Source organism: Pseudopodoces humilis, chromosome 4 (genome assembly GCF_049639895.1).
Source record: "Pseudopodoces humilis isolate 2021_Gansu_Grassland_sample_001 chromosome 4, ASM4963989v1, whole genome shotgun sequence".
Classification (NCBI taxonomy): domain Eukaryota; kingdom Metazoa; phylum Chordata; class Aves; order Passeriformes; family Paridae; genus Pseudopodoces; species Pseudopodoces humilis.
The window spans coordinates 30,478,107-30,495,042 of NC_142203.1; the positions used below are offsets into that span (position 1 = coordinate 30,478,107).

Sequence of the window (16,936 nt, forward strand, 5' to 3'; positions counted from 1 at the left end):
TGAATATTCTGAACTGTCACAGAGATTCTTGACAATTTTTAACTCTGAGAACAGGAACCTACTATTTGCTTCTAATCCACAGCCTGTATGTAACAAGCTACCACTTTTAGAGAGTGGCTCCAAGAAGTATGGAGACAGACTCCTAAAGAACAAACTGAAAATTCTGAGCATCTTTCATGTAACCAATGTAAAACCTGATCCCCAAGGATGGGGCTATAGCAGTTTACCTGCTTACAGCATCAAACCCAGACCAGTGAGCTTACAGAAGTCATGGCACAGAGGGAGGTACAAAAAGCATTAACTTTTCATGTTGTTAAGTTTACAAATTAGAAAGTAAACTTTAAGGCAAGGATTCTGATGTTAATGCATCACTATCCAATTGCTGTGGATGTCCCAAGTATAAATAGCCAGTACTGACACTCACACAAGCATAAAGAAAAAGCAAATAACAGAAGAGGCCAGTGGAGCATTACCATCAAAATAATTGAGCACAGGAGCAACAGAGAGGAGGAACTCAAAACATTTAAACAAACAGTACAGAAAGGTATATTTAAAAAATCAAGTCAACAGATAGATAAGAGTAATATCCTCTGAGCTGCCAAGATTGAAACTCCTTTGGAGAAATTACTTAAGTTAGTCCTAAAAATTCAGTGTGCTCAGTACTGTACCAATAACAAATTTCACTGTCAGGACAAACACCAAAACAAGTGGATGGGTATATATCTCACAATATGAGACTTTTCTGTGGAAAACAAGAAATAATGCGAAGTTTCTATCACAGTCAATGGATGTCTGCCTGACAAGAGGCATCTATCATGTCTAACTGGACATGCAATACATAAGTAGTGCCCTCCAGCTGTTTTACTCATCTAATGAGTAAAATAATGCAAATTTTAAAGCAGACAGTTTGATCCTTTCTGATTTGCAGAAGATTATAAATACTGTATAGATACTTAGCTATGCAGGTCACAAACAATGGTACTGATACTGAAATGATGTCAATACAGAAACATGATCTTTTTTTACAGAACAAGCTGACAAAACATTATTGCAATTATCGTATACCTGAGTAATGGAGTTTTTGACGATGATGCTGGGCTTCCAGTATGTTCCAACTGTGCAGATTCATGCACATTCTCCTGCGTTCTTTGTTCACTCATTTCTGATTTTCTGCTGGAGGTTAATCTAGACATAACCTCCTCTTCCTTTCTCAATGCTGGATTCTCAAGTGATGCTTTCCCTAACATCTCCAAAGTCTCAAGATGGCTTCTCTCAGCCATTTGCGAGATAGACTGAGACACCAACACAGAAGTAAGTACTTCCTCCTTTGTTGAAGACTCTGTTTTTTGAAAAGGATTGTCTGTAAAAGGAGTTGAGAGTCAATGACTTCAGTGATAACACAAGAGCCAAAAAATGCATATTAAAATGGATTGCACCAATTCAACAGAAGGGCTGAATTTTTCTTTAGTTTTATTTGTCCATTTATTTTCATGTCACCACTACGAATTAAAAGTTCATGGTCTACTTTTAAAGCCTATAAGATCATACAGATGTTATGGGGAAAAGCTGGTAGAAGTGTAGTTTTAAATTTTATAGCACACTCTTCCCCCCTCCTCCTTTACAGTACACCACAGAACTTAGTCTAGTCACCTAACTGTTTAAGCTTCTACAACTTCCCTTAGCAGTCTTTTATAGAGCCAAAATTATAGTTCACCAAGCCCTTCACAGGCTCAGATCAATGAAGACTGCATTGTCAGTAGTTCTGCTTTTTCTCTGTTTCTTCAGAGGCAGATTAAGCTCCTAAACAATTACATACTTTTTTAGTAAAAATTCAAAACAAAATAAACTATTTGGGCAGTGCGGTTAAAATCCCACTTAATACTTTTGATGATCAGTGCTCTTTAACAGTTGGAAATATTTGCTTAAGAGAAGATTGTATGTTTAGTCAAAAAATCCCTCTCAAATTTCACCAATAAACTAGCTACAGCAATGCTTTTAGAACCATTATTAAATTAACAACATTTATGTAATTCAGCACACCTAATTTATAGCAGAAAGCATGGAATGGTGGTATTAATGTAGTACCAGGAAAATTTGTTTCTACTTTTGTATTAGATGGCCTCCAACAGAACTATTTAGCATGACAACCAGTATTAAGTTGTGACGTGTTTACATTCATTATACTTTGGTTTACAAGTTTAAGTGTACCTACCAGAAGTTACCACTGGCACATCTGTGGATTTAATTGAATAACCCTGTATTTAAAAAAGAAAGAAAGAAGTTTTTTTATTGCTCTCAATACAGAGGAGACATCGAAGTTGATAAACTTGTATCACGCATGCACAGTTCTAAGAGCATGACTGATATAGAAGACATCATTCATCACTTAACTCATTTCCTGAGCAGGCTTTTTAAGGTGTTCTTATGACAAAGTACTCAAGACAAGGATATTGAGAAAAGAGATCAAAGAAGGAAGAAGACTGTTATCCATCCCTTCCTAGAAAAGCTCTCTAAATCATGTGGGGAATTACCACCCATTCCTACTGTGATAGATTGGCATTTAAGAAAACAAAGAAAAACACCTAAGGAAGTTAAAACCTCTGGAGGCTGGTGGGAGTTTCTCTCCTAGCCGACAGCTGGGCATTTCTAAGAATTGACAGCAGTTTTAACCATTGAAAAGTGAGATCAACCTGTGAACACCACCTTAAGACCTAAGCCTGGGAATTTCTTTGTCTGCCTCCTGGCTGTGAAAGGTAACAGAGCTCCAGCTGGCCTCCCGTTCCCTCCCTAGGCCATGCGGCCGGGCGGGGGCTGGGCTGGGCCTGCCACGTCTCCCGGCCCGGGAGCTGGGGCCTGTGGGGCTTGCCCCGGGCTCTGGCCGGGCCAGGCCGGTCCCTGGCTCGGCTGCAGGTTTTGCTGTGACTGAATTCACCAGAGACTGCTGAGTAAAGACAGAAAAAGCTCTCGACCTGCGGCGGGCTGAGACGGCGACCACACTCTCCAGAGCAGCCATAAAGAATCTTCCATCGAAGACAGCTCCAGAACCATCTACAAAACTTGGGCAAGATTTTAACCCTTTCATTACCCAGATGAGACTTGCAGATTAATCCTTTTTTCCAGAGAAAGAAAAAGAGAGTAATCAACATGTAAAGAGACTGTATAAACTATCAGAGACAGTAAAGAAAAGAATTAAGCTTCAGAAGAGGTAGAGAGTAAGGAGATACTTGAATTAAGCTGAAATATTTTTCTGTTAAAGCTATGGAGATGGACAATAGTGTTCTGAAAAAACTCCTTTAATTCATGACAGAGTATATTGGGAGGAATAGAGTGTTCAAAGTGTGGATTTTGAGCAAAAGGTAGAGTAATTGTGATACAGTGAGGTGCTGGAACAGAGGGGGGATAAGTAATAGTTGAAGATTTGAAGCCTTGAGAGGCAATGAGAAAATTTCTGTTTTCCAGAGAAGCTCACAGAGACAGATGAAGAGAACTTTTGCCTTTGAATAACACATCCTTAAAAATGACATCCCTACACTCATGGCCCATAACACACCTCAGAGTGATGTGAAATGGGAGGAGAAAATCTGATGACAGATTTCTGGGCAGCTGGCATCAGAAAAATAGAAAGCTGTAACAAAAACAGTTTTCTTGTGAGAAACTCCATAGATTAGCAGAAGACATCCATTTCTCTATGAAGGCTGATGAAAAGACTCTAGCAGGAATCGGGACTGTTTTAAACACCAAAGTTCAAAGTTTTTTGTCTCTTATGTTGTCATGTGAACAAGGAAATGGTTGGGTAGTGGGGGATAAAGGAGTTTTCTGGAAGTTTATTCTGGTGTTCTTATTCTTAAATTTTGTTAATAAACTTCCTTTATTCCTTCTAAGTTTTAAGCCTGTTTTGCTCTTGTTCTAATCCATATCTCACAGCAAAAAATAAGTAAGTTTTCTAGTAATTCTTTAATTACTGCTTTAAAACCACGACACCTACACAAAGGTACACTATACAATCTTAGCCCACTTAAAAAGATCAATGGTAGTTGCTGCCACAAACTTGATCATATTGTAAAGAAAGCACAGAAGGCAGCTGGAAAGATGGTGGCTTGTTTTCACTGGCAGATTGCTCTTTTGAACTATTACCTGCTATGTTAAGAATCAATAGGAACATTCCTATCTAATAGCTTCTTCATGTAACAGACACAATGCAGATTCAAAACAACATTTGGTGAACCTAGACATCCTGCCAGTCATAAAATATACCTCCAGAATTTCCTCTGCTGCAGTGCTGTTGTCATAAGGGTGATGCAAAATGAGCCATGTACGACATAGTACTAGTCTGTCCACTAGAAAGTCTAATTTTAAAAAACCTGAGAGCCTACAGTTTCTCAAAAAAGCCCTAATAATAAATAAACACCTAAAACCTGCTGAAGATTTAAAAATTAAAAGCAAACTATATATAGGTGTTGATTTTCCTTTTAAGTTGTATAGGCAGTACATACTTAAGCCAGTAGCACCATTAAAAACTAAACAAAATTAACATGCTCTATTATGTGTTATGCATTTAACCCATGCATGAAAACTCACCAAATCTTGATCTCACCTTGTAAGTGGTTTCCAAGTTATCTTCCACTGCAACAGTAGATGGAATTTTCTTGGAAGGAGGAAAATCATTCTCTTCAAGCTCAGCAGCCAACCGTTTTTGAGCTGTCTGCAACTTTGGAACAGGGTCTACTGCACTCTCAAGCTGTTTCATTTCCATACTGCTGTTTAAAGGTGCAGCAACTTCATCAGCTGCAGTTGTCAAGGATCCAACACTGTTTATATAAATATATATATAGAGAGACATTATTGTGACAGTACAAGAAGCCAAAATTTACTTTGTGTAAGGTTTCTGTATGGAAATTACACATAAATCTATGGTGATACTCTTTCTTGCTTAATGTCAATATTAACTTAAAATGTACCATTTACTACCAAGAAACAATTTGTTGTGCTATCTGGAGTTAGTTTTTCTAGTCATATTGAATGTAATTTAGCTGTTCTGTTTGAACTCCACTTGGTCTTTTCATACGATGCAAAAATATGCAACTTATTAACTGCCCCAGAAAATGCTAAAATACAGTATTATTCATCTGCACAGCTGAACCCCTACAAGCTGTATGATATAAAAAGACGTACAGACATATATAAGACATACAGAGAAGCAGTAGCAACTAAGAAAATATAGTAAGCAGTACAGGAACAGCAAGACACAACACACACTCTAACTCTGCCTGTCAGCAATTCTGTTTATCATCAGTAGTTCCACAGGAGTTAAAATTCTTACACTGTGTAGCCAACATTCACTCAAAGACCTCTCCTTTCAAATGAGGAATGGTATCAGCATCTGATATCACAGGGCAAGATTCTCCACAATTATGTGGAATTGCATCACATCTCTAGTTATGATCTGAGGACTTACATTAGTATACAATTCCATTTTTTCATAATGTCTTTCTTCTTTGACTTTTTTTTTTTTCTCCAAACTGACTAAGAGGTTTACTTCAACTGTAATGTTGACATAAAAATTTCGTTACATTGCATTCAGAGGTGCTCTTTGTAAAAGAAAATCAAACCCTTTCAGATAGCAGTAGACAAACCAAGCCATTATTCTTTGGAGTAATTAATTAGTGTTTTGTCTGCCTTTTGAACAGAGCAAACTCAAGAGAATGATAAAAGAATTTATATCTACTACTTATGTTTTCCAGAAGACCATCTACATCAAAAATCTGGAAAAGCAAATAATAAGCAGCTACTCTACAAAACTGTTAAAAGTACTGTAAAAATGCAAACATGATTAGATTTTTTTCATTTCAATTGCTTTGCATTTTAAGTTTCCACAAAGCAAAATAAGGCTCAAGCTGGGCAAATAACTTCTGCTAAAAAGGAAGACTTGTTCTAAATGGTAAATCAGAATTAAGGTGACACCAAAATCCCAGCCTAACTAAAACACTAAAGTTAAAACACCTAGGGAATCTTCCTCAAATCAGATTAGAGCCCTTTTTACTTTCTTAATTCTCTAAGCAATTCATCAAAATTCCTTCCTCTTGCATTCCTTCTTTTAAGAAGTTCTAATCTGTACTGCACATCCAGAGAACAATCAAGGTACACATAAAGTGTTTCATTTTGATAAAAAATAAAGCATTTACCTCTCCACTTCAGTCACAGTTGTTTCATTTGCATTTATTGAGCTGATAAATATTGGGGCTGGTAGTACTGGTTCTGAAGTTTGTTCCACCACAGCAGATACATCAAACTCTTTTGAGTCAGCTGGGATTTCCACCAATGTTAAAATGAATGTCTGTTCTTCCTCAGGACATCTGTGATCATCATTCACTACTATATTTTTTTCAGAGAAATAAACAACAAAAAACTATTAATCAAATATGAAATTATGCTGTTCTCTTCATGTCCTCCCTGCATGGAGTACTGAAATTTCAGGCAATCATTTCTCCATGGAGAAAGGCACTGGGTATATTCTTGAGACAATAAGCTTCCTGTCTTTTCAGATGAGATACACATCATCATCTCCTAGCGCTTATTCACTGCAGAGGAATACTAATTACTATTCAGAATGAGGAATATTAAAAATGCCAAGTAATGATGAAAATTTTAAATGGGTGTTCTAGCATTAAAGAGCAATTTGCAGTTTAATTAAAATTATGTCATGATGGTCAAATGGCCCTCTGTCTTTAATTGCAACCATCAGGTATTAAGAGTTACTTCTTTAAATGGTAGATGTCTGCTGTTTTGAAGGTAAGCACAGGATTTTTCCCCTCACTGCAGATTGGCAAAACAGCACCTGAGAAACAGTCTTGAATTTAATAGATGAAAAATATAGATAATTTAATCAACAAATAGACATTAACAGATATCTGCCAGTTGCCATCTGTTAGAATTTAAGGAGCAAACATTTGTAAAGTTTTCAAAAGATAGAAAACAACAATGGTACACCATTATTTAAGCCAGCTCTCAATGATGTAAAGCTGTTACTCCAACCTCAATTTTCTTGGATTCTTCATCTAATTGAACATGGTTTAAGATGCTTCATCCCAAGATTCTTGCAATAGTAGAGCATAGTAACAGGAGTTACAGCTTTGGACTGCAGTTTCCATGTAAAGTAAGTATTCTGGGTTTCCATCACTGTTACTATCCCATATATTAGATAAGTAGTGGTTCCAAACCAACCATTTCAATTTGTTCTAGGGAAGAGCAGACATCACCTTCGTAACTTTCATCACACCTGATCAGTTAGGCATTAATCTGTTGACACAGTACAGCTAAAGAAGGAAGATTGATTGTCTTACAGTTTTTCTCTTTTTCTTTCCCTCCTGCTCCACACTTGCACAGTACAGCCCTCCTACTCACACAACTCTGACAACAGCATTCACTTGATAACTTCATGAGCAACTATAACTCACTAAGCCAGAGGAAAACTAAACAGTTTCTCTCCCTCTGTCGTGTTCAGTTTTTGATGGGTGAGTCAGAGGTGCATAAAGGGCTCTAAAAACTGCTATACCTACCACAAGGTAAGCAGCAGGAGCTCACAACAGGGCAAAGAGAACAAGTTTCCTTCCACTGATACTTAAACTTAATGAAGAACTATTCATATAGTTTCCAAGTCTAGTTTCTGTTAATGTAATGTAAAGACAAGAGGGTAATATGGGGAATGTCACTATGCCATGGATCATTATTTGTGTTAATCAAATAGATTGATTAATCATGTCAATGAAAATTTAAATTTTTTTTAAATTAAAAATTTAGGTTTTTAGTTAATCTTTTAGTAACTGCAAGATACACAAATGTGGGCTTTTGCTAATGTTGAATATTAGCACATTATACCTGAAGTTTCTTCTGTGCTGCTTACACACTGTTGTTGAGCATCCTGAGTACAAGCTTCATTCTAGAAACAACACAGTTGAAATAAAACAACTTAATAAATGTGGGAAATCACTCTAGGAAACAGGAAGAAACAAAGCATGTCAAATGCTGAAGAGCCAAAAAATCCAGCCACATAATCATTATTTCACTTGTCAGTTTACACTTTCAGCTGTTCTAGGCTGAAGAGTATTAGCCTATCAAGGACAAGAAACATTGGGGAAATAGAAAATTTATATGCAGCTTGTTGTCTGTATTGATGGTTTGTCAAAATAAATTTATACTTCCTACAGCATAACTCTGTCAGAGATGACTCACACTATAAATTGTTCAGTGGGACTAAGGAAGCAGATTCCTACAACCCTTAACAAACCACTGAGTGCCAAAGAGTAACACCAGGCTCTACAGCTCATTTATCCCTTCCCTTCTATGGCTTGTCCCTTTGATAAAACCAGGAATAATCTACTGCAAGCTGTCTTTTCTCATACTCTTTGCCAGGCCTGTAAGAGCAGCATCATTCTTGCATGTTGTCCTAATATGAAATCAGCCTTGACACAGCAACCTGCTGCACTTGGGAATCAAGCTTCTATGTATCAGCTGTTCCACTGTAACTATGTGCTCACTGATCTCAGACAACACTAGAAACCCTGAGGCAACTGCAAATGAACCTTTCTCTCATGAAGAAATAAGGTAACTCTCATTTATACTAGAACACAGATGCACAAACCACTGCAAAGAAATGGATGTGAGAGACATATTGTTTGTCCTTGACAACATACAAGATGATGATATAAATTATACAGATATATGTAAAAATATGAAAAATTTGTGTATGTCATATATTAATATGCATGTGTAGATCTTATTTTAAAACAAATGAGAAAGAGCATAACAAAGGATGCAGTTTGTTTTAAACAAAGCAAATGAAAGTGACAATGAACATGCTCCATCCAAGCACCAACATTTTAACTTCATTTAAATGTAAACAAATAGAACAGTAAGAGGTCACACTGAATGGGTACATGAATCCTAGATAACTTCTTCCATCAAGACTTCTCAAAAATTCCTCACAATTTTGCTAATGCATATCACTTATTACTGAAATGCTCTAAACAGAATTTGCAAAGATTAAATTTGTCTGAAAGATTGTTTGGATATGCTCCTGCTAAAAAGAAAGTTGCTCAGGACCCTGGTGTAGTGTTGGCATGGAGGGAAGCATCCAAGGCATAATGCGAAGAAAATCCCCATAACCCAATCTTGGAAAGGAAATAAGAATTAGTGCCTCCTGATACTGGGGTAAGAGAGGCCTCTCTCTCACAAATCTTTGCATACACATGTAAATAGTTCTTAAGGTTTGATATTCCATTGGTTCCCCAAGTTATCATCCTAGTTCTGCCTCTGTTCACCTTATACCTTCCCTAGAATGTTCTCCCTTCTCTGTTTCTCCACTGGTCCTCTTTTGGTGCAACCCTCTGCCCCTGTTATCTCATTGGTTCTCCCCCTCCCTACCCCCGCCTATGCACCACTTTGCCTAATCCCTATTGGACCCTGACCCTCTGATCCACCCCCTTACACCTCTACGTATTCCTAAACTCTCAGGATACTTTTGTCTTTGTCCCTGGACCCTTTTGGCATGTGGGTGTAATAATCCCCACTGGAACTCCATGCAAAGACCCTTCTTGTCTTTTCACTCATCAGTTTTCTCCAGCTATCCATGGCTGCTGTGCTTGAATGTGTAGCTGTGTATCCGCCTACCCAAACTCTTCCTATTGGAGACACTTTCAGAAGGTAGCAGCAACTTAGCACCATACATGCTGCTACAATTTGCCAGCTTAAGTACCAGGACTTTAAAACTGGTGAGTACATTTGCACTGAAGATGTCTTTCTTTACTTAATTTCAAAATCTGGGCACTTCTGGACTGTAATTAAGTTCTTGATCTTTACCTGAGTAAAGTTGACTGTACATATATGGTGCTCAAGAGGACAAGGACTTTGGTCAGACAATTCATCCATGGAACTTGGATTTGGACAATCTTCTAGTCCAAGGCGTGATTTTTCAGGTTTTGGTGATGCACTTAAATGTCTTAGATCTCCTGAATTTCCACAAGCATCTCTTATCTGCTTTTCTGTTCTGCAAGGTATATATCCAGTTAATTTGAAACCAAATGAAAATGCTAAATTCTGTGTTACAATGTATTTAATATGAATCATATGTAATTGCAGAGAAACAAAGCACCTATTTAAAAACTACATCATTGTACTAAACAGAATGCAAAGTCTTCAAACAAATGAAGAATTTCAGGGAAAAGCCTCTTTAACTCCACTAATGGAGACATTCCTACTGAAAGTACAACCAAGCAGGAAGCCTTATTATAAGCTCATTACATTTCTAAATGAATCAACTCTAACATTTCCTTGCCGTTTCATGAAAGACAATTAAGCAGCAAGGCAATTACTAAGTTCTGAAGTAGAAAACAAGACGTTAATGTTCTGTCTCCAAAAGCTGTAGCACAACATGCGAGGGAGAAAAACCTGAAATCTAAACTGTACGCTATCTGTATTAATATACACAGTGTCTCTGAGCACACTGTTTCCATTACAGTCGCATACTACACCTGAACTTCAGCTGCATATTTTAATAGACAGTAGGAATAAAGCCAGTATTAAATGATGAGTTTTCCTACCTCTCGGTTTTGTCTACTTGCTTGGTGAGTTCCATACTTCCAGTTGCAAAGTCATGAAGAACTGAAAAATTATCTGCAGCTGGTCTGATTGGTTCTGGTTTGACCTGCATTTCTGCATTACCCCTCAGGGTTGTAGGATCTAAGTTTTATAAGAATAAAAAAATGAAAATCATGTCTTTTCAGTCTGCGGGTGTATATACATATTTATTTGTATTACTTTTTACATATAATCTTGCATATTTTAAAGTTTTGTATATAGACACATATACATGAATGTGCACATGTATACTTGTGTCTTATATAATTAAGGCACATAAACATATCCTATCTTGTCTTTCCTATTTTGCCAGTGGTATGAAGATAATTAAGAGTTTGAAGACTACCTTTACTGAAACTGCTTTAAAAATAGAAAAGCAGTTCTTTCTATCTCCTCTTCTACTTTTAATGAAAGGAAAACACAGAAACAATAGAAAAAAGTACACTGTATTAGACTGTATTTCTCTAATTAGCAGTCCAGTAATTGAAGTGCTTTCCAGGTAATTTAATACCTCCAGGAAAAACTGTTACTCAAATTTCATTTAATTTTATACTAAAAGGTATACTTATGTATAAAACTGTATCACAAATGGGTACCCTATGTTACAATGGCAGTGTATCATCTGTGAACATGAATGGAAAGTGAAGACTTTCAGCTTTGTTTCATTTCATGAATAGATGTGAATTTATTTAAAAACCATTTTCAGGGCCCTAGGATAAGAAACAGGCTTACCAGTTTGAATTTGTTCCAGTTGTTCCACAAGTACATTTGCATTAAGTATCTCCTGCATTATGTTTTCATTGGACCTCAATAGTCCAGAGGCTGGCTCAGGCTCCAGGTGTCCCCCTCCTGTCAGTCTCGTATTATTCACTACAGGCAAAGAGCTACCACTGCAAGTAAAAGGAGAAATGGCATCCATGGAGTCCTTGATTTTTAATAGTTTGTAAAGAGAAGACATAAGATATATGGGGTAGATCAGATAATGAAGACCTGAAATGTAGGCTGCAACTGGCAGAGAAAACAGAAAGATATCCAACAGGATAAAAAAAAATAAAAATCATCTGTGAATTTAAACAGACAGGTATTCTGCAAACTAATATGTTTCTATTGTAAAGGAATTAAAAAAGAAAAAAAAAAGAAAAATTGAAATGTTTACATAACAACAGAAGATCAGAAATCTAATACACATGACATGGCAGTAAATTCTGGTTTAATAATGTAATTAACCTGGAGACAAAATAAATCATCTTGGAGGATGATTTTTCACAGAGTATAATCTCACAGTTTGTTCAAGCAATCAAGAAGTTAAATAATCTTTGAAATAATGCATGACCTCCAGCAGATGTTTCTCTGGAAAAGTGTCCCATTAAGCTGTCTTGTAATTCACAAATGCAAAATTATAAAAGATCAATCACTAAAATCCATAATGATGCAGTATAAACTGGTTTCTTGCTATCCCTTGGCTCTAAATCTTTGATCTACACCCCCACATTAGGAGTGACACTTAAGCAATTTGCCTTGGTCTGATTAGCTGCAGAGAACTTTGCAAAAAGAGCTTGATAATTAAGTGATCCAGTACATTATTTGCATATTTTTTCTCCCCCCTTCCCCGGGTAAACTTAATTTAATGAGAGAAAACTGGTAGTAGATACAAAAAAGTATATACAAACACTTCATGAAAGTAGTAATAAAAAGACGAAAGAAGTTTTTGCAGATTACATAGTAAATTACATAAACTGAGAAACCTTTACTAAAGCAAGACTGCTTGCAAATCCATCAAAATGGTTAAAAGAACCTAGCAAAAGTAAGCAGTGCCAGAGAATCTCCCTCACTAAAGAAAATGAAGTAGTAACTTAACCTGGTATCAATAGCAGCCATCTCTGAATAATGATCTACACCTATTCTCGTGCCAGTGATTTGATGCTCTACATTGATGTTGCTTCCATCTTCAGAAGGCAGCAATTCCTTGATAGAAGTGTCTGAAGCAAGTGAATACTGACTAGAAGTTCTGTTTTCTGTGGAGTAGGCATGAATTACAGCGCTATCAGCTGTGTCCAAGTCATTTTGAGCAGGTGACATATGTGTCTGTTCTGGTTGTAACAATAAACAGAATGGGAAAACTTAATTTAAAACACTCAGGTTTGGCATGTATATAAAGCTATATAACTTCAAGCTTCATTTAACAAAGTTTGCATTCTCCAAAGACACAGATTCAAATCCCAGATAAATCCCTAAGAGAACGCTTTTTGTAGTAAGAACACAAAAACTAACTTTCAGCAAATGAAAGCAGATAATAAATGCTACACCAAATCTATAAAAAAACCCAAGTAATTTCAGGTTGCAGCTAATTAGAATGAATAGGCTATACGTCACATTAAAGGTCTGAAAAGATCACTGAAAGTGACAGTCATTTAAGTTCAATCCCTTTCTTTTGTCCAGTTTGTGTGCCCAAATCAATTCAAGTATGTGCTTTGTAAAACAGATCACAGAAACAATTTCCTAGCTGTGATAGAGCTGGCAGTACTCAGTAAGGTGACTGCCTCTTTCCAGCCAACCTGCATTGGCTGGACTCACTATGTGTTACAATGCAACAGGACTAAAAGCATAAAAGATTCTTGACTTCCTGCTATGCAGGAGCATCTGGAAGAGCTTTGCAGCCACTGCTCCATCCCTCCTTAGGTGGACCCACAAAGCACAAGAGCAAGGCTTTGTCCCATAAATCAGATCATACCTTCAGTGCTTGCTTTCAACTGGAAATTTGGATCACCCATTGCAAGTAAAGTCATTGCAGCTTCAGTGCTTCCATCGTTAATTCCTGTGAAGTTGTTCACACACATTAAAAGTCACAAGCACATTAACCAGAAATCCACTTACCCATATTCAAAAATTATCTGACACTACCACCAATACAATGAAGTACATATTTTTTTAAATTGACCTTATTTATGGATCAGAATGCTTGTAGACAAGCAGCTATTCTCATCCAGCAAATTCAAGCTACTGTTAAAACACTGAGCAGCAACATGACAGCCTTTAATGGTGTACTGGATACAGGTGGCAAGGTTTTGGCAGCGGGGGCCTGCCCTGGACACAGCCAGTTCTAGCTGACCCACTGCAGGACACAGCTGAGCCTGTCAGCCAAGATGGTGGCACCTTTGGAAACACATTTTAAGAAAGGAGGAAATGTATATATCAGTAGTGAGTTAACAGGAAATACATGAGCAAGATTGTTTCATATCTACCTTTGTCCACATCTGGATTCTCACGTATGGCTGTTTCCTTAAATACAAGGAAAAACAATATCAAAGTTCTTTATAAAAAGTGATTCCATACTTTTTATTTAATGCTACATGTAAATTCTGTGCCCACAAGTTACCCTGGTTTTAAGGCTAACAATATTTACTAACATAGTTTTCCCACAGCTGTGCCTCACATCTGTGTAGGACAGGTAGCATTCTAATAAGCTACACAGTTACATGCAGACATGGCAACAAGAGACTGCTGAAATAGCTTTGTATGACCAATGAAATAAACAAAAGACATTCTTACAGCTGCTGAGGTGCTTACTTTTTCTTCCCTCTGTACTACTGGTTGGATAGAAGCACAAGAAAGACTTTCAGCATCAGTAGCCACCTGCATATCTGGGATATTCACAGGTATTTCCAGCTGTAAAAGTAATTTTACAAGTATTTCAGTTCATGAGATGCAAAAGAAAATCTGTCAAATGCAAAATTTTACAAATCTCACATACTTAACAGATGTTCAACATCTACAGGGATCCTTCACAAAAATCATACCTTCTGATTTGAGAAGTAAGTAGTGGTATCAACAGAAGGCAGAACAGGTACTACTACCTGTAGAAGCATCAGACAACCTAAGGCCTTGTTTCTAGTCACTCATTTCTCCACCAAACTAAGTTATGCAGTTGAGATCTTTTATAGTGACTGTTTACCTCAAATGAGTTTTCTTAGTTTTTAGTCTTTTTCTGCTTTTTAAGTCTTCAGGATGAAAAACAGTTTAAACTTATTTCCAAAGCAAGATAGGGAATAGACATGCAGACACATAGAAACACACCCACTCACCATTTTACCTATTTTTTTATCTTCTTCAGTACTGTATTTTCACTGAGCACTTCAGACATTTGACATTTTCAGAAATGAGGACTTGAAATTTGACAGAAAGTTTATAATATTTCCAGGGAAGGTCTCACAGAAACACTGCTCAGTCTGGGTTGCTCTCAAAAGCTTGCAACTTCACAGACTTTCAGCTCAACTGTTTAAATTTTACAACAGCTGTGCATAAGCACATCCCTCACTAGTACTTATGTCTCCTCAATGTTAACCTAGGCAACTTGATTGTAATCCCCACACATAATATATATTCCACATCTCTGAAATCAAGGATTCAGCAAAAGTTTCCATGTAGTAACTTTGCTGCCCATTATAGTTCTAGAGATCCCTCGGTCTTTTGACTGAGCTTTAAATTATTCTGCTGTTTCACCTGGAGAAAGAAACAGTGTGATTAATTCAGGAAACAATAAAAAGCAGGATTTCAATGGACAAAGGGAGGAAGAGGACTAGCAGTAGTAGTAAGCAAAAAAGCACTAGAAAGCAAAAAGCACTGAAGTGAATGGAAAGTAGCTATGACAGGGAAAAAAATTAGAAAAATGTCTTGTACTGTATAGTGTTAAGACCTAAGCATGATACAAATGGTATGAAATAAAGGGTGAAGATTGTACTGGACATGGCTGGGATGAAGTTAACTTTCTTCATACCAGCCCACATAGTGCTGTCTTTCAGACTTATAATTACAACAGTGTTGGTAACACGCCAGTGTTTTTGCTATTCCTGCACAATGTACAAGTTTTTTTCCTATTCTTTTATCCAGAAAGGAGGCTAGGGGTAATCAAGAGGTCAGGAGAGCACACAGCTACGACAGCTGACTCAAACTGATCAAAGGGGAATTCTGTATCATTCTTGCAAGATACACACACTCGGCAATAAGAGCTCAGGGAAAGGAGGGAGAAGAGGAGGCCATTTGTGATTAGGGCATTTGTTTTCCAAAGTAAACAGACCGAGGCCCTGATTTCCAGGAAATAACCAGACAATGGAAAGCAGCAAACAAATTCCTTACTTCGCTTTACATTTACATGCAGATTATCCTTCATGCATGTAACTGCCTTTATATCAATAGAGAAATCTTGCCCTCCTGATTTCTCCTTGAAGAGAAAGAAAATGGAGTGAGCAAGCAGATGTGTGTGTCTGGCTGCTACTACCTGACAAGTCAGCCTACCTGACAGAAGTTTCTTGGCAAGGGGGACATGATATACAGAAACATTTTCCTCATACCCTCATTTCCTAACACTGAAGTATGAAATTGAAGTACTCCATTTGATCCATCTTGGGCTTCAAAACACAAGGATGAACATCAGTGTGGGTCTATATTCAATCCCAATAAACAAACTGATGAGTACCCGCAGACCTGATGCAGTGTTAAGTTCAAAACCAAGTGTATGTGCCAAGAAACATCCCTACTACTCTCAGCACCATTCTTAACTTGAACTTGGATAAAACCCAAATACTCAGAGATACAATCAGAATAAAATCTTTTTAAACAATCAGAATAAAATTACATATGCAGAACTCAACTACACAATACCTCCTCCATGGTTTCCTGTATCTGCACAACGATTGGTTTTGGAGATCGAAGACCTATAGGAACAAACACTGGAGCCTTGTTTACTTCCTCTGATGCAAAGCACTGATCTTCATCATCAAGCTCAAAGTCATCTGCCTCCTCATCCTCCTCCTCCTCCTCCTGAGAAGCCCGGAGCGTGACAAAGGTTATCTTTGAACTTCTGGGTTCCTTCCCAGATTTTCTTCTCTGTGTAGTTTTCAAACTTTTGTCTCTGGTAACACTCAGTTTAGCTTCTTGCCTTTGACTCCCCTTCTTACTGCTATCAGCCCCAAATTCAGAGGCAGAAGAAGTTCTTGGCTCCAACACATGTTCTGGCAGTGCTGTCTGTTTTGATGATCTCCTCAACTGCCTTCTAAAGTACAGAATAAAAACAATGAAATCCAAGACCTTCCAAAGAGAGGGATACTACAAATCAAAATAAATGAAATTTTTAAAAAAAGTTATCGTTGTGACCAACAATGCAAACTATTTACTTAACTAAATAATGACAAATATGCATTTTATCAGAAATTTGATTTCTTCCTGTGTACATAAAGTACTGATTGCAAATATGCATTAAGCAGTTTCAGGATGCTGGAAATCTTCACAGTTTAACTAACTTGCAAGA

The 16,936-nt window shown here is 37.2% G+C and overlaps 1 protein-coding gene across 4 annotated transcripts in view; it reads right to left on the reverse strand.

The window, feature by feature from the left end:
* The window catches only part of BDP1 (BDP1 general transcription factor IIIB subunit), a 53,734-nt gene that overhangs the window by 3,171 nt on the left and 33,627 nt on the right, over positions 1-16,936 (reverse strand). For 3 of the 4 annotated variants that reach the window (XM_088054279.1, XM_088054278.1, XM_088054277.1), the window contains 13 exons: positions 16,291-16,681; positions 14,182-14,298; positions 13,875-13,911; positions 13,364-13,447; positions 12,491-12,722; positions 11,365-11,522; positions 10,596-10,734; positions 9,856-10,042; positions 7,876-7,936; positions 6,183-6,372; positions 4,595-4,808; positions 2,213-2,255; positions 1,066-1,360 (listed from right to left, as the gene is read on the reverse strand). In XM_088054279.1, coding sequence (XP_087910405.1) covers positions 1,066-1,360; positions 2,213-2,255; positions 4,595-4,808; positions 6,183-6,372; positions 7,876-7,936; positions 9,856-10,042; positions 10,596-10,734; positions 11,365-11,522; positions 12,491-12,722; positions 13,364-13,447; positions 13,875-13,911; positions 14,182-14,298; positions 16,291-16,681 — 2,148 coding nt within the window. The remainder of the gene's footprint in view (positions 1-1,065; positions 1,361-2,212; positions 2,256-4,594; positions 4,809-6,182; positions 6,373-7,875; positions 7,937-9,855; positions 10,043-10,595; positions 10,735-11,364; positions 11,523-12,490; positions 12,723-13,363; positions 13,448-13,874; positions 13,912-14,181; positions 14,299-16,290; positions 16,682-16,936) is intronic. The other variant, XM_014258720.2, reaches the window with a different exon arrangement.